This window comes from Embiotoca jacksoni, unplaced genomic scaffold (genome assembly GCF_022577435.1).
Source record: "Embiotoca jacksoni isolate LCO1_2020_lvr unplaced genomic scaffold, fEmbJac1.0.p SCAF_20, whole genome shotgun sequence".
Taxonomy (NCBI): domain Eukaryota; kingdom Metazoa; phylum Chordata; class Actinopteri; family Embiotocidae; genus Embiotoca; species Embiotoca jacksoni.
Genome location: NW_027185341.1, coordinates 5,685,739 through 5,712,639, shown reverse-complemented (window position 1 = coordinate 5,712,639; position 26,901 = coordinate 5,685,739). Strand labels below are relative to the sequence as shown.

The 26,901-nt window shown below is 41.8% G+C and overlaps 1 protein-coding gene across 2 annotated transcripts; it reads left to right on the top strand.

Annotated features, from left to right (window-relative positions):
* Window positions 1-87: 87 nt before the first annotated feature.
* Window positions 88-26,761, top strand: itga3b (integrin, alpha 3b). Of its 2 annotated transcripts, XM_069155901.1 has the most exons (26): window positions 88-521; window positions 13,555-13,682; window positions 14,816-14,898; window positions 15,737-15,986; window positions 16,178-16,276; window positions 16,422-16,626; window positions 17,301-17,494; window positions 17,847-17,935; window positions 18,023-18,159; window positions 18,485-18,571; window positions 18,663-18,730; window positions 18,943-19,088; window positions 19,216-19,362; window positions 19,475-19,572; window positions 20,111-20,279; window positions 20,528-20,605; window positions 20,694-20,773; window positions 20,921-20,998; window positions 21,113-21,215; window positions 21,492-21,668; window positions 23,196-23,324; window positions 23,525-23,638; window positions 24,082-24,180; window positions 24,265-24,390; window positions 24,608-24,764; window positions 25,194-25,283. In XM_069155901.1, the coding sequence occupies exons 1-25, from the start codon at window positions 346-348 to the stop codon at window positions 24,716-24,718; spliced, it is 3,171 nt and encodes a 1,056-aa protein (XP_069012002.1). In that variant the 5' UTR covers window positions 88-345; the 3' UTR covers window positions 24,719-24,764; window positions 25,194-25,283. The 2 variants fall into 2 exon arrangements, with proteins under 2 accessions (XP_069012002.1, XP_069012001.1); XM_069155900.1 differs by lacking the exon at window positions 24,608-24,764 and having other exon boundaries at window positions 25,194-26,761.
* The last annotated feature ends 140 nt before the right edge of the window (window positions 26,762-26,901 follow it).

Here is a 26,901-nt window from a genome sequence, read left to right as displayed (position 1 = left end):
TGACAGACGAGATGGAGGTGTCACACTTTTTACTACTCTGTGGTGTGTGAGTTCAGTCATCGCACTTGTTTTACACGGGCGTGGAGGAGAGCAGATATGAAGGAAGGCAGATCAGGGGAGGGCAGCAGAGAGAGGCAGAGGTGGGCAGGCACACTCCGACACCTACAGTGACACGGTGAGTGCGCGGGGGGACAGGCGGTGGCGGCGGCTCTCAATGGGGAGGTGTCTGTGAAGCAGCAGCCTACCTGTTGGAGCCCTTTGCGGGTGAGTGCCGTGGCCGGACCCACGCTGATCGTGGACCTGCGGGAAGCCCAGTGCACTTGAGAAAGGGAAGACGGCTCAAACATGTCTCCAGGACTATTACTCTGCGCGGTTTTGGCCGTGTTTCACGAGACGCAAACCTGCAATGGATTTAACATAGATGAACGGTTTCCTGTGATCAAAGAGGGAAAAACCAAAGGGAGCTTGTTTGGATTATCGGTAGCTTTGCATCAGCAGACGAACGGCGCCGGAAAATACCTGTAAGTTGTCGCAAATGTGCATGTTCCACTTCTTTTTCATTTAGAGGGTAAATATAATGTGCGCAGTCAGACAACGTTTAACGAAAAACAACCTTTTATCCGCTTCAGAGAAGCGTATTGTGCACACTTTACTGCGCAAAACCCCGCGGTGACGCTGTGGAGTCCACATACAGTGTCGAACACCTGTCGCCTGTTTCTGAACTCTGCTTTAAACTGCATCACACTTTGTCTAGTTCCTCTTAAAGCAGCAACCTGCTGGACGCCGGAGCGGTTTAAACTGCTGCAGGTTTATTTAGACCGACCATTAGAGACCATTTTAGTTTATTGAACACACGTAATAGCCTCCAGGTAACTGTGCTCGTTTTGTTGCCTCGTCTTTGGAGTTAATTTAAGGTGCGGAAGTTGTAACCAGGGGCTTTATAAATGCGTGTCGTACATTTCAGTCATAAAACGTCAGACATCTGAGCTAATGCTGTTGCAGGTTACACCAGCCTAATATATATATATATATATATATATATTTATTTATTTTTTACACACACATTGTCAATTTTTTTTTCAATCTTTTTGGATTGACATGTCCTCATTCATTGCATTCATTGACATGTCTTATGGTTAAAATGAATTGCGGTTGATATAATAATGCCTGTTACAGTCCTCTTTGTGTGAAGCATTTGTAACAGGTGAACTGTTCTAAGCTGTGGCCTCTCAAGTAATTCCAGTGCTTAATTGTATTTTAAAGGCTCCTATTTCATTTACATTCACATTCAAAAATATGTTGTGATCAGTGTTGCCTCTCTTGTATGTGCAGTTTTGAAAAGTTGTTTTTTTGAGGTCGCCTCAGAGTTTAAAGTGTGTTTAAAGAAGTGGGGTTGTTTTTCCTAATAAAGGTGTTTACTGGTCTGTAACACTAAACTAACAGGGTTGTTATCACCAGACAAAAACACTCATGGAGTTAACCGTGTTTTGAAGGATTTACATAGAAGTAAATCATTTTGTTTTAATAATAGTCCTAGTTGATGTTCAATGGCATGCATGTGTGACACATCTTTCCTGTCTTGCTATACAACGTCGTTAATGAAAGCTCCACAAACTGTATCATTGTTTAGTGCAGGATTTCACTCGGCCAATTACAGTGGCCCCCTCATCCTTCCGCATCCATGATCACACACTGTGTTCATAACTTTCTGTTATCTGTGCCCTTGTTCTGCTTTGAAGAGTAAAGCAGGAAGAAAATTGCAAACCGGGGCCCACTTCCTGTCTTGTCAGTAGAGTCAGTCTGAATGTAAGTTTATCAGCCTAATCTCTGCAAAGTGGCGGATTGATGTGCATTACAGAGATTTCCCCAGTTAGTAGAATGGATAGCAGTGTCCAGCTGACATAGGATCAATGTGCCATGTTGGCCCCATCCCAGAGGGATGGAGTCACCATCCACAGTCTGCAACCCAAGAAGGGCACCACATGGCTGTGGTAATGAGACTGGGGGACTTTAGGGACAAGTGGTTTGTGAAGGACTCATCAGTCTGCCACTATAATAGGTCAAGCACATATTTTAATTTGTTAGCTTACATGATGTCCAAATGATGGCCTTCTTAAGGTCAGTAACACCAGCAGGGTGGTGGTTAAATCCAGGGTTTTCCTTTTAATTTGGTGATTATAGTTTCATTTCAATAAATGCTGCTCACATGTATCTAGATTAACAACAATGATGAGATACACTTGTTCACTTTCTTATGGTGCTAGAGATGAGCAGATTGATATCAATCATGTCTGTGCTAAATATAAAGCCACGCAGCTTTCCTATTATGTAACTTTTGGCAATAAAAAAAAGAAGTAATTTAATGTATTTTCTAAACTGACAAACCACAGTTGTTTTGTAGCTGTCGTTTTTAGAAACATAAAAAAAGAGCACTTGACACTTTGACACAGGAAGACGCAGTGAGTTAAATTACTCTTTTTAGCAGGAAATAATTTGAATACTATACACTATGACTATTTGTTCTCTGGCTAGCCGAGCACCTGAAGGAAAAGACTGATGTCAGGATTAAATATATAGAGCCTCTATTTGCTTTGCTAATGTGTACATGATGCATAATGTCAGTGTGGCCATTTATGACTTTGAAGAAGTGAGACTCCAGAATATCTGATCTGATTTAAAGGTCTCACTGACAGTGTTGACCTCCACACCAGCACAGATAATCCGTCCCAGTCATGTGGAATTTCTGAAGAAATATAAGTTCTCTGTATCGCAATCTGTCTTCAAATAAACAACATCTCATGGTTGAGTTATTGACAGTTGTGCTACTGATTCACGTTCATCAACGCAACAAGTTTGATTGGCTAGAAACACGTGATATGAGAAGAGATGTGTAAACACAGACACAGGATCCATACTTTTGATCGTGTCAGGAAATTAATTCAAATGAGATAACCACAGTGTCACAAAGGGTCACAAAATGATAAAATTATCGTACATTACAGGACTTTGGGCATTATTCATTGTATTGTAAATCGTACAGAGGTTAAATTTAACCTAAGAATACTATATTAGTATTAGTATACTTAATTTGCAGACGCTTGTAATCTTAGGCCGTTAGAGAGCCACCAATATTCACTAAAGATGGTCCTCCAGCACTGGTTGTGTACATATTCTGTGATTCTGTAGAGACACACAACAATGTGCTGATAGTGTCTGCTGTGTTTGAGCTGGGCTGGTTTTACAGTCCTGTCTGTTTCCTCTGCATTGTCTGGTCTCTTTTGTGGCCTCAGATCTGTCTCCCTGCAGCACAGAGCTGTTAGGACCACATCTCCTCATCACTGCAGTCAACTGTAGTGGGAATATTAGAAAAATGCAAAGACTTGGGCTTATAAACCAGTCATGGCATGTAGGATGTTTAAAGTGGTCGTCCTTTGTGCATCCATGAGTCAGACTGAGTCCAGGATAAAAGTCAAGACAGAAGGTTTCCACTCCCAGTTCTGCAATAAAGTTTTCCCTTTACCCTCCTAAGATGTGGGCTATTAGCCAATTAGTCTGAATCTAGCAGTGTATCTTGGCTGAGCTGAGGCAATTCAAAGTGAATTTTGAATCGAGGGGGGGGGGTTACATGTCCAATTAGTGGGCCGACATTTCTGCCTATTAGGGAAGGGCTGCACCTGAATAATCTCAAAGATACCTGAGGCCAATTTGTACTGGCTAGTCACCCCCCCCCCCCCTCCCTCTCTCTCTTTGAGTCACCCATTTTTTTTTTTTTTTTTTCCTGAGAGGGCTTTATTTGTTCTCTGTTGCAGCAGGGGGAGGAGGGACTGGCCGGTCAGCTGGCCACCTATTGGCTCTTCCAGTCCCCTGACCCCATGGTATGCTTGGAATGTATTACCCTTCTCTGCACAGTCACAACCTGCCAGGTTTCAGGTTGAGACAAGACAGGAGTAAGAATGATGATCCAGGGACTGCTGGGGGAAACACACACACAAAACCCTCCAAACTCTTTCTGTGCCTCTCTGTAGACACAAAGATTCTTTCATTTCATAGATGGGAACCCTTGGGAGTTGAAAATTATTTAATTCCTCTGACTGGTGAATATTTAATCAGAGCTGAAGGGCATTTGCTTTTCTAGCTCATCTCTGTCTGACTGTAGCACCCCGAGGCCATGAAAGTCAGCCATTTAATTTGACGGGGCTTTCTGCTGTGAGGTGCAAATTAAACTGGTCTGTCTGCAGTAAGCTTTATAGAGACATACACACAAATCTGATGTTTGTTACAACATGCACAGGAACATTTTCTCTTTTTCTTCAAAACTGTTAGTCAGATGGAATTAAACAGTTACTTCCTGGATAAAATTGTTCTTTGGCAAAGTTAATGTAATGCAGCGGATGAGGATGATGTGTGGTGTCGAAACTTTGAATACTAACCTTGGAGTATTAAACTTTTACCGGTGCACTAGAGAGATATCAAAGTCAAACACTTCCTTTTAAATAGCAAACAATCATCTTCATGTGGATTTGAAGTATTGCTACAAAAATCCTACTTTCAACTGTGTCAGAGAAGAGACTCACTTTGTGTCGGTTACAATATATTCCAATGGCAACACATTTTCACAGAAAAGTATACATTTGTGAGACTGCTCCAAAAAACGACCCTGTCGGTCTTTTGTGAAACCAGCGTTTTACAACCTACAGCTACACTTTAAAGTTCAGTTAAATAACAACAAACTGGTGTCTCGCAGAAGTTCAGATCACGTGTAGAATTTATTTTGTTCGGATAAAGCGGGTTGGGCGGCTGGGTCGACACAACAGCAGATTTGGATAGTTCCTAACTAATTTAGAAAAAGGCTCATGGGTTGTATTTATGCTCATGAACAAATGACCTATATGACCACATGGGTTGGAGTTTGCCCCTTAGCCTCATGATTTTACACTTCAAATCCTTTTTTTCTGTCTTATATGTGCACAAGTAAATATTTCGTATATTTCCGTGAGCTCTGAAAAGCCTCTCAGTGGTCAAATAAACTGTTGCTTAAGTGTAGCTCCTGCACAAGGAGACTCCTAGCACAGCTGTTGTGTAGTGACAATGTGTCATGCTTTGCAAGTTTTAGATCTGTTTTAGATCATTTCAAGTGAATGACGTAATGTGTCCTATAAGATGTGCTGAATAAAGTCTAATGTAAATGATGTAGTTGGGAATGTGTACTTGGCCATGATCTAACATCTCTCCTTCTACAAATGCTAGTGGTCTTTGTTTCTGAAGTAGACCTTTCAGCACGCTAGTGTCCTGCCACATTGACACATTTTCAGATAACAACACTGTGATGCCCGTTACACCCTCATACATGTTTTATATGAGAGCAAGTTCTTACTGATGTGTCCTTTTCTGAGAAAAGGAGACATTGCTGATGTCATTTAAGAGACATTTGATGAATACATTTCCATTTATAGCATTTGAAAGAAACCCAAAATTTTTAATGGCTTATAAGTTATAGCCTATGAAGCATTTTACAACTATTAATAAATCCATTAGTTGCAGCCTATAAACACTTTATAAGGAGTAAAAGTTGTATCCAACCTAAAAAATAAGAAATCCCAAACAAACTGAAAAAAGCAAATAAGAAATTAAAAATTAAAAAATTTCCCCTCGGGGATTAATAAAGTAACTACCTAACCTAACCTAACCTAGACAGAAAATCCAGACAAACAAGCAGGTTTGTGGGTTAGAAAGAGGTTAAAGGGCATCAAGGCCAAACCTCTGCATCTGTACAAGACCTCACTAAAATGAAGTGCAAGGTTGTCCATGGTGACTGGCCCTAATCTTGAAGGCATTTACTCACTGTATCCAATCAGTTGGTGATGGCATGAGTTACATTTTGTGTAGCAGCAGAGTGAGTGACTGCCTCTAATAACACGTTGAAATGGATCCCAGTGGGACCTCGGGCCCCCTGCTAATCTCCACAGAGGAGATTCTCTATGGTGGGGCTTTCACTGGAAATACCTGCAGTGAGGACTGTTTCCATCTTAACAAAACTGTAAGAGATCCCCCTTTTTCTCCCCTGCTTGTACAAATGCCCTCAACAGCATGGAAAAGAAGCAGGCCTCTGGGCTAATGAGGGCTACCTGTAGCTAGAGAAACTATATGCTTCAATGCCTTTCTCTCTTCACGCCATTTTTCATCTTTGAAGAGGCAAATGATCCTGAAGTATCGGTTTACACCTGGTATGTGTCCAGGGAAGGAAGTGTATGCGGTAACTTCTGATGTGTTCTTAAAAATACAACATGTGCTAATAAAATTATATGATTCAAACTATTCACTATTGATAAATGACTAAAGTGAATAAATATACAGGAGAGAGAAGAACCAAGCATTTGTTATTGGAAGTTTTCCAAGCCTCTGCAGGTAAAAGCAGATGTTTCATGCACACCTGCACTGCTTTTACACAAACTGAGTAATATCCGAGTGAAAACTTGGCACTAAGCAAACATGCTAACAGTAGTGCTGCCATCAGCTCCATTACAGCTGTGTGGATGTCCACCTGTGCCCCCCCACCCCCCCCCCACACACACACCCTCCTCTTTTCTTTTACATACAACCGGGGTCAAAATGTTAATGGAAATGCTGTTACTGATACCGAGAGTCTCTTGTGTGTTCTGGCTACATGACATGCAGTAGTGTGATGTGGGGTCACAGAGAAACATGTCTCGAGATGCAGTCCAGCAGTGTGCGTCTGTGTGTTCCCTTTTGCATGCATACATTTGTGTGTATATCTCCATGTCAGCTTGGTAGATAGCATGTTTGTGTGTGTACGTAAATCATGCACAGCAGAGTCTGCAGCAACAGTCTGAAATCATTCTGACATTCAGCGGCAGTAGACGCCTGGTGGGTTGAAGGTAGCAGACCTACAACCTGCAGACACGAGCTAAAATAACATTGTCCCGGTCAAACAAGGTTTTACTCATTGCTAATGAAAAGTGAGTTAGTTTATTATCAGGGGGATGACCTGCCATATTTAATTTGTCAGACTGGATCTAAATGAGTTTGCTCTCTTGTTACTGTTTCACCAAAGGCAGATGGTGGTCTTCAAACAGGATGTTTGTCCAGCTGAGGTACACCGTTACGCTGCTGTGGGTGTCTGTTTACGGGTGCACACAGATATTTAATTTAATTTAATGCTATTTGATTGTTCTGTGCCGTTTCTTCTGTTGATTAATAGTTGAATGAACTGCATTTCATTTCCATCAGAAATTTCTCCTCTTGACTAAATTACCATTTATCACGATGATGCCAGCATTTAATTTCCTCTGTTTTCCATTTCTGTCCATACTCAGTCTGTTAAAAAATCTGGTGTGAAAAGTCACACAACAGCTCACTTGCTTTTCTTCTTAGCTCTGGCCTTCAGTATAGCTGTCAGAGAAATGAGGCCAAAAAAAAAAATACAATGTGGTCGTATTATGTGTATTTTTGTATCCTTCCTGTTAGGAGTTCTGTTTTTGTGAAATTAAAATTTAAGTGCGACTGCCCTCAGCAGTGTGCACATGGATTGCTAGGTGTGCCCAGTTCAGCACAAACTTCGTTTCACTCTGTGCATGTTTGTTAAATATTAACACTTTTCAACAGTTGTAAGATTAGATTGAGAGATGCCTAGTTTAGTCTGTTCCATTGTGTCGGACTGTAGATCTGTAGTGTAGATCATTTTCTGAACTGATGGTTGTAAGGATTAGGTTTTTGTGGCTGGAGGTTGTTGTTCATGCTGGCATTTTGTGATATGTACCAATATTGGAAAACATTCTTAATGTCTCAGTAATTATAAACAGCAAATTGTCCAGCCCGAAAGACCCAAGAATCCATTGACTGTATATAAAAGTGGATGTATCTTCTGGCTCTGAAAAATGAGACCAATGCAAAAGTGCCTTTAAACTGCAATATCACTGACTGCTGCTAGGAGGTTGGCTCCAAAGAGCCTCCAGCTCCATAGACTCCCACTCAACTTCTCTCATGAAATACAAAGTCAACCATTTTATTCCACAAGTTCTTATGGTGTTGTTTGCTAAAGTCCTTCCTTCTTACTAGTTTTTTGGCGGTCCATCTGAAAATAATCCCTTAATTAAATTTTAAAATAGGCCTCAAAAAGCTGTGGTTGGGGGTGTCTATTTGATTGACAGGCCTGTGGTGCAGTCAGGTTTCTGCTATCGGTGGGTAGAATTTAATGTTGTTTCCAATCAGATTGAGTCAGATCCACCGCTCGCTCCTCCCCGGCTCGTCCAAACATTGGTCGCTTCTGGCTTCAAACCGCTCCCAATTAGCAAGATGGCGACGGATGATATCCGAACTCGAGGCCTAACAACGGCCATTCACAAACCAATGGGTGACGTCACTGTTGGTTGCCTCTTGTAAGAATCACAGGTGAAGGTATATGAGTTACAGCAGGTTGGTCTATCACTGTTTGACCAGAGATGACTCATCTGTTAGCCAAGTTGTGTTTGTGCCGACCTGTATGAAGTGTGATAAAGACAAGGCGTGCTTCCTGTGAATAACCTGATAACAATGCACGTGTTCACCATCACAGATTGTTCTGTGAAAGTGTTTTCTGTGAAAGCATTGAGTTGGATTTATCAGTTAGTTTACAGTGAAACCTCACTATGTGCAGAGCAGTTATAGAAAAAAAAACAACACATTTTTCATCATGTGACTGTATGTCCTCATACCATCAGCGCAGTCACAGTGGACCCCACTGTAACACATCATGTCTGTCATATCAACCATCTTCTCGTCTTTCGCTGGAGTCATTAAAAGAGCATAAAAAGATCTCAGGCCTGGTCTCCTCTTGTCCTAATACTTAATTCAATCTGTAGAGTCGCCCCATTCAATATTATCTCCATTTATTTGTTTCCTGGGTCTAAGTGCCAATGTCTCCTGGGGATCAGTATGAGTAGCCTGTAGTGCAATAGCTTTACAGTATCCTGAAAAACAGTGAGGACTTAGGAGGTGACTGTGTGTGGTTTTTTTGTATCTGTTGTTGGGATATTAGGATTAGGAGTGGGGCTTAATATCGTTCTGTTCTCTTGTTCCTTGCCTGTACTTGTTTGGTAATTTCATGACCTGCTGGGTGCTGCAGTGAGAGGGAAACCGTTTTATATGCAGGAGTGTCACTACAATGTGCAGCATCGGTCTTAAGACTGTGTGGTGTCTTGGACCGGGTCAGCAGAGAATAGTTTTGTGTAATGTTTTCATCTATACCCGTCTAAAATCACAAAAACCCTTTCAACTCATATTTTGCTTGTTTGTTTCATGTCTAACTACGCAGAAATGACTCAGCTGATTAACTCTCCGTAGGGCCATGTCACGGCAGCATGTTCTGTCTTTAATATGAGTGCTTCATGTTATCAGTGAGAGGTTGAGTTTCACTGGTTGTCTGAATTAACCAGTGCTTCATTTTAGAACAATATTGTCAACAGTATTTGTTTTTGTTTAGGACGTGTTACAAGTGGCGAAATGTTTTCCAGTCATTCTGAAAGTACTTTCATGTCTGATGGTAAAAAAAACATGCCCTGGGGTTCTTTCAACATGAACCTGGAGATTTCCTTCATTTTCTTTGCCCTGAGAGCCGCAGCCACACCTCGTGACAAACAGGTTGCCCTAAGCCTTATCTGGAAGATGATCAACTGCTTGTGTACGGTTAACATATTAACACATACACTCACAGCAGCTATCATACTGCAGCATGCACTCTATAGACATGCAACATGTTAAACATACAAGAAGTAGAAAGTTTCCTCTTCTGCTTTTAGTCGTACTCCCATTTACCTCTTCCATCTTTGTGTTTTTGACTTTCAATTTCTCTCACCTACTTTTAAATATTTACACCTCTTGTCGTCCTCGGTGAGGGCCTTATAGAATGAAAAGCTGTGTGCCAATTATACACCTATATAATGTGTTTATTGAGGATGAATGTGCTCTCAATATAAGACAGCAGTCCCACTGTAAACATGACTGACTCATCCTGCACATTTTCTCCTCTTGTTAATCTGGAAAAAGCCTATAAGTTGGAGAGGAAATGTCATCCATCCAGAAGGCTTTAGTCATCTTTAATTAAGTTGGATTTCCTGGTTTCACTGTTGTTGACGTTGTCCTGAGTCACACATTTGTCAGGTGGGGGGTAAGAGCACGGAAGACTGACTTTTTTTTAATTAAAACAACTATTTGTGAAGAAGTTTGACATTTGTTTATCTAACCAACAAGTCTGACAAACAGATAACTTGACCTCTGTTTAATTAGCTTCACTGATATGAACAGACAGTAGTTCATCTTACTCCCTTCGTCTTCTGAGCTTTTCTTACTAGTAATGTCAGGAATGCAGCTTCGCTCACCTTAGCGGGCTGCGTTTTCTGTAGCTAATGTTTGGTTTAGCCAGCCGCTTGGATCACTTGTTAGGCAGAAGGGGCGAATTTCAACATGTCTTCAGAGTAGGAATGCAGCTGCTGGTTGCCGCCCCCCCACCCCCACCCCCACCCCCTCTTCCCTTCCCTTCCCTTCCCTTCCCTTCCCTTCCCTTCCCTTCCCTTCCCTTCCCTTCCCTTCCCTTCCCTTCCTTCCCCTTCCCCTTCCCCTTCCCTCCCCTCCCCTCCCCTCCCCTCCCCTCCCCTCCCCTCCCCTTCCCCTTCCCCTTCCCCTTCCCTTCCCTTCCCTTCCCTTCCCTTCCCTTCCCTGGCTGGCCTGGCCTCGCCTGGCCTGGCCTCGGCCTTTGACAGCCTGTTTATGAGGAGGTGATGAGAAGGGAAGAGGACAGGAGGAGAGCACACATCGGGGAACAGGATGGGATATGAGGTGTGCTGTCACGGCCAAGCAGCTCTTTGTTAGTCAGGTTTATGTCATGTTTATGAGGGTTGAGGAGGTTTTAGAAATCATTTCAAATATCCCTGCCTAAAATGAGAAATGTGGGTTCATCAAGCAACATCATGACAACTGCAAATATGAAGAATAGACTGATGTTTGATGATGGAAACCTTTTACCTGTACAGTAAATATGACAGTAATGCCAGCAGGTGCTTAGTTACAAGCTAACAATCTACTGGCTTCCCCATCGTACAGTATTTACCGTACACACGAGAACTGTAGGCAAGAAAGCAAATAAGCTTATTTTCCCAAACTATCTCACTTTTTCCGTGTTAATGTAAAGTGTACATGAACATGTCAGACTTGACGGCGTCAAATGGTTGAATTTCCACAACAAACACCAGTGATCCACGAGGCTCTGCTGAGACGGTGAGACGGTGAGAGTGTGTTTATGAGGTTGGATTAACAGGTCTCTCTTTCTCTGGTTTGCTGCAATCAGGACTCCTGCAGCCCAGATCATCAAAGCTCCTGAAGCATGTGTAATTAGCGCTGGACTCTGTGTCCAACATCATCAAAATTTCTATTCAGGCAGAGCAAAGTTCACGTTAACTGGTCTGTGAGTGTTTATAACACTCGCTCGTTGTTCGTTCTCTTGATCGACCTCGTTCTTTCTTGTAACACTGGGGATAATCTCCCATAAGGCATTGTGTGGCTTAGCTTTCCCACAAGAATTACTAACCTTATAAATCAGGGTTTTGAGATGCTTTGTGCTGAAAAACCCTTTGAGTGACCATGAGGTTTAATTTAAAGTACCAGAAAAAAAAAAAAAAAAACTTCTCATGGCCTTAAATTTTCTGTGACACACACACACACACACACACACACACACACACACACACACACACACACACACACACACACACACACAGACAGACAGACACATGTACACAGATATACTACAGAATGGGCTTCCACACACTCGCGGTGGGACTCTTCTCAGCACATCTGTCAGCCCCATTCACCACTACGAACCTCTGAGGAATCTTAGCTGCTGTCTACACCACTGAATGATCACCTGAACCAAGGCCTCTTCCTCCCAGTCCACTGGAAATTGCCGGCCCTCAGAGGCCATCTTGGCTCTTCCTGGTTGTCATCACTCTGGCAAGATAATTGATTCATTGCCGATAATGCCCATCTGGTTGCTGAAAGAAAGGATAATGTTTTTGTTTTGAATAAAGATAGCTGGAGTGTTCAATGTTCAGTGTTCAATGTAAATCTTCTGGCTGTTATACTTTATTCTCATAAAGCAGAACAAAGATATTTCACTTCCAGATTATCCAGGAACACATTGCTTTTCAACCTGGCTGGTTTATGTAACTCGATGAGGTTGTGATGTGTGCAGCAGCATCTGATCTGACATCAGAAGCTTTAAATAAGATAATAAGGTAATTCAATTGAGAATCAACTCGCATGACTGAAGTTTGTCTTTGCATGTCTGAGCCGCTCGATGTTCAAGTGAAACTTCCAGGAAAAAATATTTTTGTCTGGTCTCATGAGATGTGCTCATGATTAGATTGTAGTATATGGGGGCACGTTGTGAATGTAAGGGTGTATATAAACACAGAAGGCATGTGATGGAGTGGTGGAACCTGGTACCCAGTATCACCATGTTTGTAAAGAGTTAAAACCCACCAGATAACCTGTGGCTAATTGAGCTGCCCAAGAACCAGACTTTACAGAAACTCAGAAATATTTCTCGTGTTCATCATCAGGGATGGAGTATTTTAGCACATCTTTCTTTCATGTTCTACCTCCCAGAACAACGATCTTTCCTCAAGTTGGAATAACACAGACTTTACTTGGGAGAGACGTTTTAATTTGAAGACACAGTGGTCTTAATGGAAAGGTGTATTTTTAAGCTCCCACCCACCATCTTTATTTATTCTAACTTATAACGTTGTGTAAGAGAGGGAGTGCAATTAATATAGTGTGTCCACAAGCTTCGACAACATGACTCTTTTTTTTTTTAAGTTTGAATGAAAGCAGCAAAGCACTTTGATTTCACCACTATGCATTTTTGTTTCTGGACCCAGCTGGTCATATGTCACTCACACACTCTGTAAACAAGATTGTCTGCACCTTCCACCTACAAAGTGGAGCTAATAAATCCTGTGCTGACGGTAAATAGTGTGTCCCGGCACACAGCGTTGTCGAGGAGTAATCCCTCCACTTCAAAGTTGTGTGCCGTGATAAAAGGTGCTGAGGTGGGGAGTGTCTGCCTGAGTGCACAAAAAGACCAGTTCCATCACCAAGAAGCTATCTGGTGTGTCTATTTTTGTGTGTGTGGTGTCCAGGCTCGTCACGGGTCATTGTTTGACTGCGCCATTTTTTTTTTTTTAATTTTTTTTTTTTAATGTGAACTGACTTTTTTGTGTGTTTTTGTTGAGTGCTGGGTAGAAAAAAGTTGTGCATATTCAGATGCACAAGAACATGAAGCTGCAGAATATGTTGCATGCATTTGGACTGGAAAGATTATCTGTTCAAACATCTGTTGCTGCTACTGTCTCTGTTTTGTGTTATCTAACACCTTGACACAGCTCTGATATGATCTCTGTCTGTCTGTCTGTCTGTCTCTCTCTGTGTGTGTGTGTGTGTGTGTGTGTGTGTGTGTGTGTGTGTGTGTGTGTGTGTGTGTGTGTGTGTGTGTGTCTCCAGGCTTCTTGCAGGAGCACCCAAAGAGAAAGCCGAATCTTTACAAAATGTCAATGAAACCGGGGCCGTCTACTTCTGTCCAATTACCACAGACTCCACCGACTGCTCCAGAATGGACCTGGTCAGCACAAGTAAGCGTGGTTCAGACCGCATTGGTCATTAATTGTTTTTATATTTAAGAGAGGAAAGCAGAGTTGCAGTATTATAGTGAATGAGTTTCTGTGTAGGTCGAGTTAGTGATTTGAGTGAGATTGGTGAGAGGAATTAGCAATACTCAGGGGTGGCTGTGGCTCAAGAGAGGATTGCCAACTAATTATAAAGTTGGCGGCTCAATGCACATGTGAATGGAGGAATGGGAGGGAAACTGTCAAGCGCTTTGAGAGTGCTAACGTGAAAAAGTGTTACATTAGTACCATCAGTCCCTCTAGGAAATCATAATCAACCAAAGTGCCTGGTGGACTGACCAACTCAGTAAAGATAGGCTGGCTAAAAACACACGAGAGTTATGAATTAAATGAGCCCTCAAGTGATTTATTTTTGTACTTCCTTGAACTTGATCCAAAAATACCAATAAATATGAGGAACTGAAAATAATAACTAGCAGATGTTAATCAGCTAGCTTCGCCTTTCTACAGTGATGCCAGAGCTAGTTTGACACACTATCTCAGTCAATTCCCCAGCATCCCTCTTGGCACTCAGGATCATTAGGTGTGAGCTTGTATATGAGGATACAAAACCTCTGAAAGTGCATCTTTTTTCAATTAATAGTAACTAACTGATTAACCCAGGATCTCCCTTCACTCATACCCTCAAGGTTACAGTTACGAGCCATAATAAAAGGATTGTGCATCACTTTTAAAGTTGAAGTCAGAATGACTTGCTGCAATCACAGCACATTTTTGTGGTTACTATTTGTCAGGGCATGATTCAGCCTGAATGAAGCTTCACTGTTTGGTTGGTTTACTGTGACTATAATCACCATAATCACGCTCAATGTCTCTTTTATTATAGTAGATGGTCATACTGTACTGTAAGGTGGTTTCATTTGGTTAGTATGTGATTAATCACAGAAATGTGGTTGTGAAATTTTGACATTAAAACTGTCTGATCTCTAAATAAAAATAAAACAAATCACATTTTATATTGTAAAAAAGAAAGGAAATTATGTATTGTAATTGTAATGTATGTAGCTCACTGTCAGCCCCACCAATTAACAACTTTTTTTTTTTTAACACCTGACCCAACCCATATGACACATCCACAGCAAACTCAGAGGAGATGGTTGAGGGCATGTGGCTGGGTGTGACTGTGGCCAGTCAGAGGGGCCTGCCGGGGGGACGCGTGCTGGTGAGATGACACCCTGTTTCATGCTATTAGTCACTGCTACAGATGACTGCAACATTTAGCATTGTGATAGTGCAGGGTGAGACGGTTTCTGTTTTATTTCATGATCTAGTGTCGCAGATAACACATTTGGCTTGTTGCAATATTTTATTATTTTAAACATGCACACATATAACCGAGACAGGAGAACTTGTGCAGGGAAGAAATGTCATGCAGACTCATGTTCAGGTGTAAGAAGATATATATATTTTTTTACCCTTTCTTTTCTTTATTTTTAGAACTATTGAAATATGCATATGTAGTAATAAATGGACTATTATAACCCTCCCATTTAGTTCATTTGAATTTATGATACAATGGACCACACAACTGATCATCCATCTTTAAGTTTTTACATAGTTACGTTTTAGATTTTTCCATATCGTAAATAATGTAGGGGTCATATTTTAGAATTTTCTTGTTTGTTGTACCGCAGCATGATGCAACATCTTAAAACGGTTTTAATTAGATTCTGAACCAAAATTCATATCTAACTTACAGAAAAAGACCGGTACATCCTTTAACTGCCTGCGGGCGGCACCATTTTGCATTGAGTCTTTTAAAAAAGTAAAAAATAACTAAATCCTGATTTTCATTATATGAGTCTTTAATTTCCCTTCAAGCTGCCTTTAACTTTCAAGCCACTGTTTATGTTTAAAGTACACTACACAGCAGAAAGTAAGAGATTATATTTTGACAATATTATCACTGATTTAATATCAGGAGAAATACATTCAGTTGAGTTTTTTTTTTTTAAATGAAACATGTAGCTTCATAGATGCATACTGTTCTCTGGGTCCAGGCATGCGGGCATCGCTATGTGAAGATCATCCCGGGCAGCACGGGGGAGCAGCGGCGGATGATAGGAAAGTGTTTTGTAAGGAGTAATGACCTGACCTTTGACCCCAGCGATGAATGGCAGAGTTACGGCTATGAGGTCTGCAACCCCCACCAAGACATGGAGTATGAGGGCATGTGCAACATGGGCATATCAGGCGGCATGACAGACACTGATGTCTACGTGGGCGCGACAGGCAGCTACATGTGGCAAGGTGGGAAGTGATTCATGCCAGAAAACAGCATGTATTGTTACCTAACGCTAAAATAATGGGCAGGTTTCACCGAGGAGGATTAAAATTCTATTGTTATTCTAAAACTGAGATTATTCTCTGTCTAGGAAACCTGTCCATCATGAATGAAGCAGATTTTTAACATTGGTGTCTGATTCTACTTCGTTACAAAGGAAATGTTCATGTAACATGGAGAGATCCAGATCCAGTGAACGCCTGGGACTCTGTTGACAAGCACTTAGGACAGCTGAAAAGACGATACATTTACATGGGTAAACATTTGTTCATCTTTGCATCATTTAAAAATGATAAATCATTTGAAAACACAGTAAATCAGATTTTATCTGTGACATTTAAAATAGATTATATTACCGTTATAACAGATTAACACTGAATCTTAAATGCTTTCTCTTTCAGGTTATTCGGTTCTCGAAGAAAAGAAACTGCTGAGCCCTGATGACTACACAGTGGTGACAGGGTCTCCCAGGGACGAGTCCAAGGGCTCTGTGATGTTCCTGACAAAGAGTCAAAGCGACATCAAGCTGGTGCAAAGGATCCCCGGGAAACAAGTGGGCTCGTACTTTGGAAACAGCCTGGCAGTTGCCGACCTCAACAATGACAAGTAGGTTTCTACACACCAGACAGAGCTATACTGTGGGACACAAAACAGAGAAAACTGCTTGTTTTGTGTGTGTGTGTGTGTGTTTTCTTCTCTTAAATATTCTATGTTCGAACTATAAACACATACTACCTTGTTTGGACCTCATCCTATGCATGCTGGGAATCAAAGCTGCCTTCAAATGAAAAAAAAGAAAATTCAATGCATCAAGAAATTGTCTATCATTTTATTACAGGGAACCAAAATAACCTTCCTCCTGCCATATTTCAAACACCAGCTGCTTTTTATTCACAGACAGAGAAGAAAAAGTTATGTTTTAATGTGTCAACGCAGTGACTGTAAGTTTATCTATATCTCGAGCCGTCTCACGCTCAGATGCTCTGTTTTGTGGGGTATGTATGACACTGATGTACTGAGAAGAAAACCTGTCCTTTCAGCAGCAGAGATAAAGTGTTCATCATAACATCATGGTGAAATCATGTCTCCCTTTAATGCACAAGAGAAAAAAAACTTTAGGATTTAGGGAATATGTCAGTTTGAGATGCCAGTAATATAATGTTGATGAATTACGAGTAATAATCGGTCATATTAATGATGTTTTCTTCCAGAAAGTTTTGTATGCATGTCGTTTTTTATATCTAAATATATGTTTGGTTTTTTTTTCTCACCTCCTCCAGTTGGAATGATCTGATCGTGGGTGCTCCTTTTTACTTTGACCGTATGAACGACCATGGAGGAGCTGTGTACATTTACATGAATGAGAACGGATCTTTCCAGAATACACCCACCATGGTGCTGAAGGGTCCGTCTAATTCTGCGTTCGGCTTTTCACTGGCTGCCATCGGCGACATCAACCAAGACGGATTCCAAGGTACGACTCTGAACGCAACATTTCTTTTACACTAAACATGTGATGAAGATTGTGTAACAGCCAGCCAGAGTAATGTTAGTTTTCAAAGTTGAAAAAAATACTAATAAAACTTAATGCCCAGACTGCAGTTAGGGCATAATAAAGGAACATTTATGTATTTTTATGCAGTTTCTAAGTGATAAAATTGCAGCAGGGAAGCACAATGGACCCTGCTTCATTTTCAACTGATAAAATGTACTATGCTGCCACCAAGAGCATTAATATATTCCATATACGGACCTTGCTCAGTTTTCTTCCAGTGGCTTGCCTTTGATTTCCTCCAGATGTTTCACTTTGCTGTTAATGTCTGCAGACTTTGCAGTGGGAGCCCCATTCCACGACACAGGAAAGGTCTACATATGGATGGGAAGCAAAACGGGGATCTCAAAGAAGCCCAGTCAGGTAACATCTGACATCCTGTGATGGACAGTTCAAACCTTTTGTGAAGTACTGTGTTGAGAACGCATGTGTCACTGATGCCCCCTGCAGGTGATCGAGGGTAAGTCAGTGGGTAATGGCAGATTCCAGACCTTCGGCTACTCCATCAATGGAGGGATGGACATGGACGACAACAGTTACCCTGACATCTTAGTTGGCTCTCTGGACGACCGCATTGCCCTGCTCAGGTAGAAAAAACTTAAACCAAAAAAACAAGTCATTATTATTTTGGCATTCAATTCAGATATTTTGATGTGCCCTGTGCAATGTGGGGTTTTAGAGGCCTCTTGCTAAACAGAAAACAGTATTAAGTCAAAAAGACAATTTCATTTCTAGAAAAGATGATCAGGTGCTGCCAGTAAAAATTCACAAGGTAATACATTGTGTGGTAAATATTCAGAACATAGTTCAGTGTAATTGCTGGTATATGTCTTAATTAAAAATGGTAAATAAGTGTACATGTTTTACAGGGTAACAGTTTGATTCCTCTTTTTTTCCTTTATTTATTTTCAGGGCTCGACCAGTCGTCCACTTAACTAAAGACTTCACTGTCAAGCCTTGGATTGTGAACCCTAATCAGTGTCCTGGAAACACACCATGGTGAGACGTCTCCTCATTGTTTTATTCTGAAACTGGCTTACATGTATATATATATATATTTAATTCTTTGACATGTTATTGTACTCCACAGCATTACAGCCACTCTGTGTATGTCGTTCACTATGAGCAATGGAAACAAAGACTTCAAGAAAAATATCAGTGAGTTGTTTTTCTGTACATATTTAAATTATTTTCAATAACAAACAGCATAATGTGCAAACAAATCATATTTTTAACTTTGCAAATAAAAATATGGAGCTCAATGGCTGCTCACTGATCCTGATGTGAATTCTTTATATTGTCAACAATGGCTTCACTGAACACTATGCTGTGATGTTCTGTAATGTTTTCTGTGTTTCTGCTTTGTGAAGCGGTGAAGTACACAGTGGAGGCCGACATGGGGAGGAGAAGAAGCCCTCGTGTTCGTTTCCAGAACAATAACGATGACACCTACACTGGCCTCCTGAGCCTGCCATCGTCCAAATCCAAGTGTCACACTCTGAAACTGTTTGTGGTGGTAAGGTCGCATATGTTTGTTGGGTTTTTGTAAAACTGCATTTAAATCGTTTTATTTGAAAAGCTGCTTTTACCTTATACTCATGTGTATTTGTAGACCGGTGTAAAATTCTTGGATGAATTTACAGGCGCCTGTGAGGGACAAACTGGAGCCGGTGGTCTTTTCCCTCAACATGTCGTTACACGAGCAAAAACCTAAATCCAGACGCATCCTGCAGAACCTGGACGCCTACCCAGTCCTGAGCCAGGAGCAGAAAGTCACCCAAAGATCAGAGGTACAGTGCTGCACACACTTCATTTTTAGGTGTCATTTTAGAGATGTTCACAGTATGTGATAGTCCTCCTGCACAACATGATATGATGTTATATTTGCTCTATTTCCTGTAGATAAACTTTCAGAAGGAGTGTGGCACAGACAACAAATGTTCAAGTAACCTGTTTCTGACGGCCCATTTTGTCGATGAAGAACATATGCCGTACCCCAGGTGAGATTACACTCCGAATGATGACTGTTAATGTTTTTAAATCCGAGACAAAAAACCCTGAATTGTTTTTTTTAGACAAACTGCTGACATTTGAAAGAAGTTTGACATTTCTGGAAATGCACTTTTTAAGCTCTCTTGACCAGAGTTATTTGAAAAGATTGATACCGCTGTCCTGTCTGTATGGTAGATATGAAGCTACTTCCTTCACCCACTTAGCATTGGCTGAGTATAAAGACACGTTCACATTTATTTCAGTCATTACATTTACCTTTGGAGACAGCAAGGTTTGCTGTTTTGTTTTTCGAGTGTTCACTGCTACGCTTAGCTAACAGTCAACCAAAATGTGGTGCTTTAAACTTTTTTATAGTGCAACAAGCACAAACATTTCTGTCAGAATTTTAACATCACCTCTGTGGGAGAGTTTATTTACTGAAATGCTTTGTTGTTTACAGAAGCAAGCAATGCAAGCAATATGTTAGTTTAAAAAAAAAAAAAAGTAAAATAAAATACTGAAGTGAAAGGTGTCATTCATGTCCAGGCAGGGCAAATTCCAAGTGCTCCAGTTCAACAGCAACATGAAGATATTATGGCTGCAAGTGAATGTGACCAATTTTCCTTCTCCTGGGAAGCTGGCTGAGGACGCCCACCAGGCCACCGTCAACATCACCATCCCTGATGCGCTGACATACTCTGGCTTCAGAGCTGTGGTACGACCACTAGAGGGCAGCAGATGCCTGGGAAATGTCTATTTATGATTCCCCTCTTTCTAAGTGTTAAATTCTTGAGGGCTTTTTTTTTTTATTTTTTTTTTTAAAGTATCATAAAGATTTAAAAATAGCTTCTTTTCAAGTACACAATGGGGTTGCTCAGACTTATTCTTGCATGCCCAGTCACTTGCACTCCTTTAATAATAAATTGTATCTTTCCTGTTTTGATATACCGACTGTGTATTTAGGACCACCCTGGTGTACAATGCAGTTTGGACAACACAATGATTTGTGAGTTGGGGAATCCTCTTAAAGGCAATGAAAAGGTCAGTATGATTTGATTTCACAGAATTTTCTTCGTCATCAGCTCAGATTGGTTTGCAGCACTTCTCATTTGCTTGCTGTCATTTTTAGGTGTCTCTGCTGCTCAAGTTTGAGACATTGGGGATCAACCTGCACACACAGGAGATCGAGACTCAGCTGCTTTTGTCAACGTAAGAATTCAATACTGTTGGATCCATATTGTATTTTGTTTTAACCTGAAGCTAAACATGGAAAACAAGTCTAAAAGCTATTGACCTTTACATAATTGATAAATATTACTGTGGCACACAGTGTTGTAATAAGGTTAATTTGTGCAGACTCAGTGAGCAGAGTGACCTGAAGCCCGTCCCTGTGGCCATGCTGATTGAAAACACCATCCTCCCCTCCTTCTCCACGTGAGTCCCATTACGTAACAACTCATGATGTACTGTACGTACAGTAAAGAGCATGGAAATGACTTGAACACTGAAGTGTCACATCACATCATCATCATTTCTTCCTCCGTCCAGAGTGAACGCGTTGGTGCAGACAAAGTTTAGTGGGACGGTAATGGGTGAGTCAGCCATGGTCAACACCAGTGACGTGGGCAGTCTGGTGGAGTTTACCTTCCATGTGAGTCACCTCCACCACTCAGAGACTGCATTAGACCTCCAGGATTGTATATTGCATCTGTAATATGTGTGCTACTCACCCACACTTCCCTCGTCCCCACCCTGCCCTTGAAGCCATCACATATTGCGTGGGGAAGGGATTATTATGTGAGCGGTGGTTTGTGGTGTAAGCATGACCAGGGGCGGATACTGTTTAGGAATCACAGACAAGCTCTGACTGTGACTTTGCACCACCAGTTGGACTTCTACTGAAGCTCTGTTTTGTTTTCACCTATAGGTGAACATGACGGGACAACCGCTGGGAGACATGGGGACTCTGGCTGTTGAGTTTGGGTGGCCCTTCGAGGTAGCCAATGGCAAGTGGCTGCTGTACCTGACGAAGATCGTTGTTACAGGGAAATCAGAGATAGAGTGTAACCCCGGAGGAGAAGTTGTCAACCTGCTCAACCTGACCGTAAGGATCTTTTTGAGGCTTTGCTTTAGAGCCAAAATAGGACTTTTTCTTCAAGAGCCAATTCAGTTAGACTGTCGGTCAAGTTTACGTCAAAAAACCTAGAAACATTGTCCAGATTGAGACTGCGCTAACCTGTAAACTCGTAGCAGGCAATTTAGGATGCACAGTGGGAGCTGCAACAAAAATACACAAGTCCATCCATCCATCACCTACACTCGCTCTACCCTGAATAGGGTCACGGGGGCATGGAGCCTGTCCCAGATGACTTTGAGCAAAGGCAGGGTACTACCTGGACAGGTTGACAGTCCATCACAGGGACAGACAACCATTCACGCTCGCATTCACACCTACGGACAATTTAGAATCATTAGTTAAACTAACATGCGTGTTTTTGGACGGTGGGAGGAAACCGAATTACCCAGAGAACCCACGCAAATATCCAATTACTGAAGTGCCACTAAAATGTCTGCATTTTAACAGAGAGGTAATGGCTTAAATTAAAGGCTGTGCACAAAAGACATGGTCTAAGATTCAACACTAGCCACTTTGTAAGGCTGTACTGTGAGCTAACATCAGCACGCTAACATGCTCAAAGGGACCGTGCTGATGTTTTGCAGATGTGTTTACCATATTTAAATCGTTGTGTAGTGCATTTGAATGCTCATGTTTGTCCATAAGCACTAAACAGAAAGGGAATCATTCCTGTGTTCTCAGAGTCTTATGTGGCCCAGCTCTCTATACAAACCTAACAAAGATGTTCCCCAGCACTGCATTTGCTTCGTATAACATGGGCTGTGGTGGGTCAGAGTTGAACTGGGGAACTCAGGGCCCTGGTAACATAGACCGCTACCACAGAAATCACAGCGGAGGCTGATAGGACTTCCATTAGTTTTGAAGGGAGGCATTAGATCATGAACCGAAGCAAAAGACAAATTAAATTATGACCTGAAATACCAAGTGACAGACTGATTGTTGCCATTAACAGACACACATTGGTATCTCTGGAGTCATTCTGCGAGCATGGTTACACTGTGTAATTATATTGATGCTGCCGCTCAGATACATTTGGGAAATATACTGTGATAGCGCAGTCGATGAAGTTTTCCTGAATCAAACGAGGCTGAACTCACTCAATCCTGCCTGACAACGAGTGTGTGAGCATGTGAGCATGTGCTGTAATTCATCCTGACGTCACCGTAAACTGAAGCAGCCTGAGCGGCATGAATAAATGTCGGTGGTAGAAAAAGTGGTGTGAAAAGGGTCTCGATGCCAAACCACTGTTCAAAAATACATTTTGGAAAAAAACACGTCGCCCCACACAAACCTCACAAAGCCCCAAATAAAATCTCACAATGCATGCAGCCTACATATAGACAGTGAAAATGACAAAGCTATTCTGAGAAGAGCCTGGTAATGTCTTTATCAAAACCAGTAATTACCACTGTTCTGTCGTCCTCTGATGTAATGTCTCCGTCTCCTCTGCCGCCTCCTTTCGTTTTCCTTTCTTCTCCCTCTCGTGTCCTCCAGTTGTCCGGCAGCAGATCCAAGCGGACTAAACGGCAGATTGTGGTGGATGATGCTGACGATACGACCAGGCCACACAGGCCACAGGCAGCGATCACGCTGCTCTCTCCTCGCAAAGACACCTACCTGTTGGTAAGAGACCTCAAGCGTCACTTGAAAAATTATATTTGATCATCAGAGTGAGGTCTTCACATGTTCCCTCTCCTGCTCTACAGTCATTTAGATAAAGCAAATCAAAGAAATCCGGTAAAGGCCGTGATTACGACCACCGTGAAATTGTCCCACTTTGTTCACCGATGTAATCGTACTTCTTTCTCAACTTGCCTTTGAAGGACTGCTCCAAGGGGACAGCGAAATGTGTGACGTTCACCTGCCCACTGCTCAACATGACGGACACAGCCAAGATTTCTGTCCGATCCAGACTGTGGAACAGCACCATGCTGGAGGTCAGCTCACCAACTACACACACACACACACACACACGCACACGCACGCACACACACACACACACAATCACACGTTAATAAAATTGCCACGGCTTCTCTCTTCTTCAGTTTTGCAGTTCAGATATGGGAAGATTTTAAAGTTGTAACGTACAAACATTTTGTTTCAATGATCCTTCCAGTGACATCAGTGAGCTGTTTGCAGTCCACAGCAGGTTTTGCAGCTATTGTAGATCGATAGTGGACTGACACAAAACACTTGTAACACAAGATGATACGAGGGAGTGAAAGAGCAGATCTGGGCTCTGATCTTCTCCAACCTTTGACTTCCTTGTGAACATGTATTAATGTTTGTTTGTGTGTGTGTGTGTGTGTGTGTGTGTGTGTGTGTGTGTGTGTGTGTGTGTGTGTGTGTGTGTGTGTGTGTGTGTGTGTGTGTGCTGCAGGACTATGCCAACGCTCTGAGAATTACAGTCAAAGGTCAAGCTACACTGAAGCTCATCACTGATAAACCAGCCATCAAGATGGACAGTCAGACCACAAGTGTACGTGATGATATTTAATGATAATGATGATGACAAGGATGCTGACAATGCAGGTAATGATGATGATAATGATCTTTCTTGTAGTTCACAGTAGAAATAGACCCGGTGGAGGGGGTGGAGACGCCCCATGAGCTCCCCCTGTGGATCATCATCTCTGCAGCTGTAGCGGGAATCCTCCTACTAGGAATCATCATTGTTATACTGTGGAAGGTGAGACAACACTGATCACACTACTACACATGGACATGCTGCATTTCTGCAGACTCTGGAATACCTGTGGATCTGCCCTCACACCAAACATCTCAGGATATTGCGATAGCTGCTGACCCATTTATTTGACTGATTTATAATGCAGCCATTAGTCTAAACGTTGACTTACCTCCTTCATGCACCCTTCCTCCTCCTCCTCCTCCTCCTCCACCCCCAGTGTGGCTTCTTCCAGCGGGCCAGCAGGCGAGAGATGTATGAGGCCAAGGCCCAGAAGGCTGAGATGAAGATCCAGCCCTCTGAGACAGAGAGGCTGACTGAGGACTACTGAGGCGCCCCGTGCGTCTCCCAGCAGCACACACCAATGGGGCTTTTGGGTAAAAAAAAAAAAAATAAATAAAAAAAAATTAAAACTCTCCTTCAAATGGATTTTCGGGAGCTACTGTTCGCACTAAGCTTGGGGTGTGATTCAATTTACTTCTTTCCGTCTCTTCCGGTTATGCCAGCTTCTTGTAGTTAATCTTACTAACTTTTGCTCAAATTCCCTTCCAGACTAATACTGTGCATTGTGCTGTTATTGACCACTTTATGTCCCATTTTCTCCGCTGCTTTATCTTTCTTTTCTTACTCTGTAGGATTTTGTGGGTTTTTCTGCTACCTAACTTGATTTTCCTCAGCCTCCGAATCCCAAATCTTCCTCTCAAACCGTCGTTAATTCCAGCTCTCCTGCCGTTTTAAGCGTATCCTCTTTAACGACCCCCCCCCCCCCCCCCACACCCTCCTTCTTATCTCTCTTTTCCTGCTAGCTTGGATTCTTCAAGAGAGCCATCTACTACCGGATCATGCCAAAGCACCAGGCGGTGAAAATTTGCAGGGCTGAGCGCTATCAATTCAATCTAGGCTTTCAGCCAGAGGAGCCACAGAAAAAGTACTGGATCACCAACTGGACCGAGATGCAGCATTACTACTACTGAGGCCTTTGCTGCGAATGCTGAACCACTCGCTGTCACAGTAGTTTGACCAACGGGGCCAAACAAAGGTGGACCAACTGTGGAGTGCATCCAACTTTTTATTACTTTGTAGATTTCCATTTTTTCTGTGCAATATACTGAACATTCAGATTGTAATTTGTTAAGTATTTTTTTTTAATGAATGCATTGTTGTACATTGAAATTTGGGTTGCATTCAAGAGTAAATTTTAAATTGTTTTGATCATGTTGGTATTCATGTACTGAACCTGGTGTCTCCATTTATATTTTAATTTCTTTTCATTATTTTTCTCCTCTGAGAAAAGTTGCTGGTTGTTTCTTTGTTTCCACCACCTCTATTTTCTTCTCTAATCAGGGGAATGAGTCTATTTGATTTTCTCTGTGATTGTATATGTGGTTCCTGCTCTGTTTCCAGATGTCACTTTGTGCTCAGTAGCTGTTGGTTCTGTAAAGGTTTTAAACCAACATTAGTGTTTTTTGGAGATCATTTTCAAACTGCACTTAGACTTTGTTGACCAGCAGTCACTATGTTATGAATCTCATGAATGCCCATGTCATTGTTGAGCAAGAATTACATAGACGAGTATCTCAAAATGCAGGAATGGTTGTGGCTCTGTACTGCCTTCAAATTGCAGAAAGTGACTTTGTATTTTTCTGGCTAGGTGAAAGCATTATTTTCTTGGTTTCTGGGAAATAATGTTTGTTTTTTCTGGTGATTACAACACATAACAGCCCAAGTGGAAATGCTGTAACTGCCCACATTAAATTCCACTGAGCCTGGTAAGAAGTTGAAAAGCAGTAGCTTCATTTCTGTATGTAGACTTAGCCATCGGAGTACACTTGATAATTATTTATTACACCATCTTGGGCTAATCCATTAGAGGACCTAAGAATCACATACAGGGAGTCACAACACTGGATAAAATAACATTATATCTGTGTGGAGACTTCAAACTCCAGCACAGATAGGTACGCGTCAAGTGTACATGGGTGACAAGTTACGTTGAATCGACTCTTTGAATGAATGCATGTTGTGGTTGACCTTTGTTCTCTCACTGACACTGAGCTTTGTAGTTTTTATACGACAGTAAACGGACACTTGGATCGTTTCCAAGCCGTTACGGCCCCCACCGAGGTCAAACTGTAGCACTGAAGACAGACTGGACTGAGAGGAGACGGTCATTGAGAACAGTCTCCGATGGGACAAAGTGTTGCGTAACCACTCAAGTCTGTGTTACCCGAGAGCCCGCAGGTACTCTGTTGTGTGACTGTGGCAGAGGCTCCACTGACTCTGTGAGTAAAGAGGGAAGGGCTGAAACCAATGCACAAACTCATGTTTCTTTTCTGTGGTGGTGTGATGGTTATTTTTGTACCGTGCAGTTTCAATGTAATTCAATTGTTTTAACTACCTTTGCAGCTCATTTACATCTTGTCTGAATGCACAGGCAGAGTAAATACTTTGTCTTTATTGTAGAAATGCAGCAGATTCAACAAACAAAGAAAAAATAAAAAAAAAAATTCTAAA

What these genes read in the sequence shown, in the direction of transcription:
- itga3b (XM_069155900.1), top strand. Translation starts at nt 346, where the DNA reads ATGTCTCCAGGACTATTACTCTGCGCGGTTTTGGCCGTGTTTCACGAG. An exon ending in AAGACGATACATTTACATGG is followed by an intron (nt 16,277 to 16,421) that starts GTAAACATTTGT and finishes TTTCTCTTTCAG; the next exon opens with GTTATTCGGTTCTCGAAGAA. An exon ending in CAACCAAGACGGATTCCAAG is followed by an intron (nt 17,495 to 17,846) that starts GTACGACTCTGA and finishes TAATGTCTGCAG; the next exon opens with ACTTTGCAGTGGGAGCCCCA.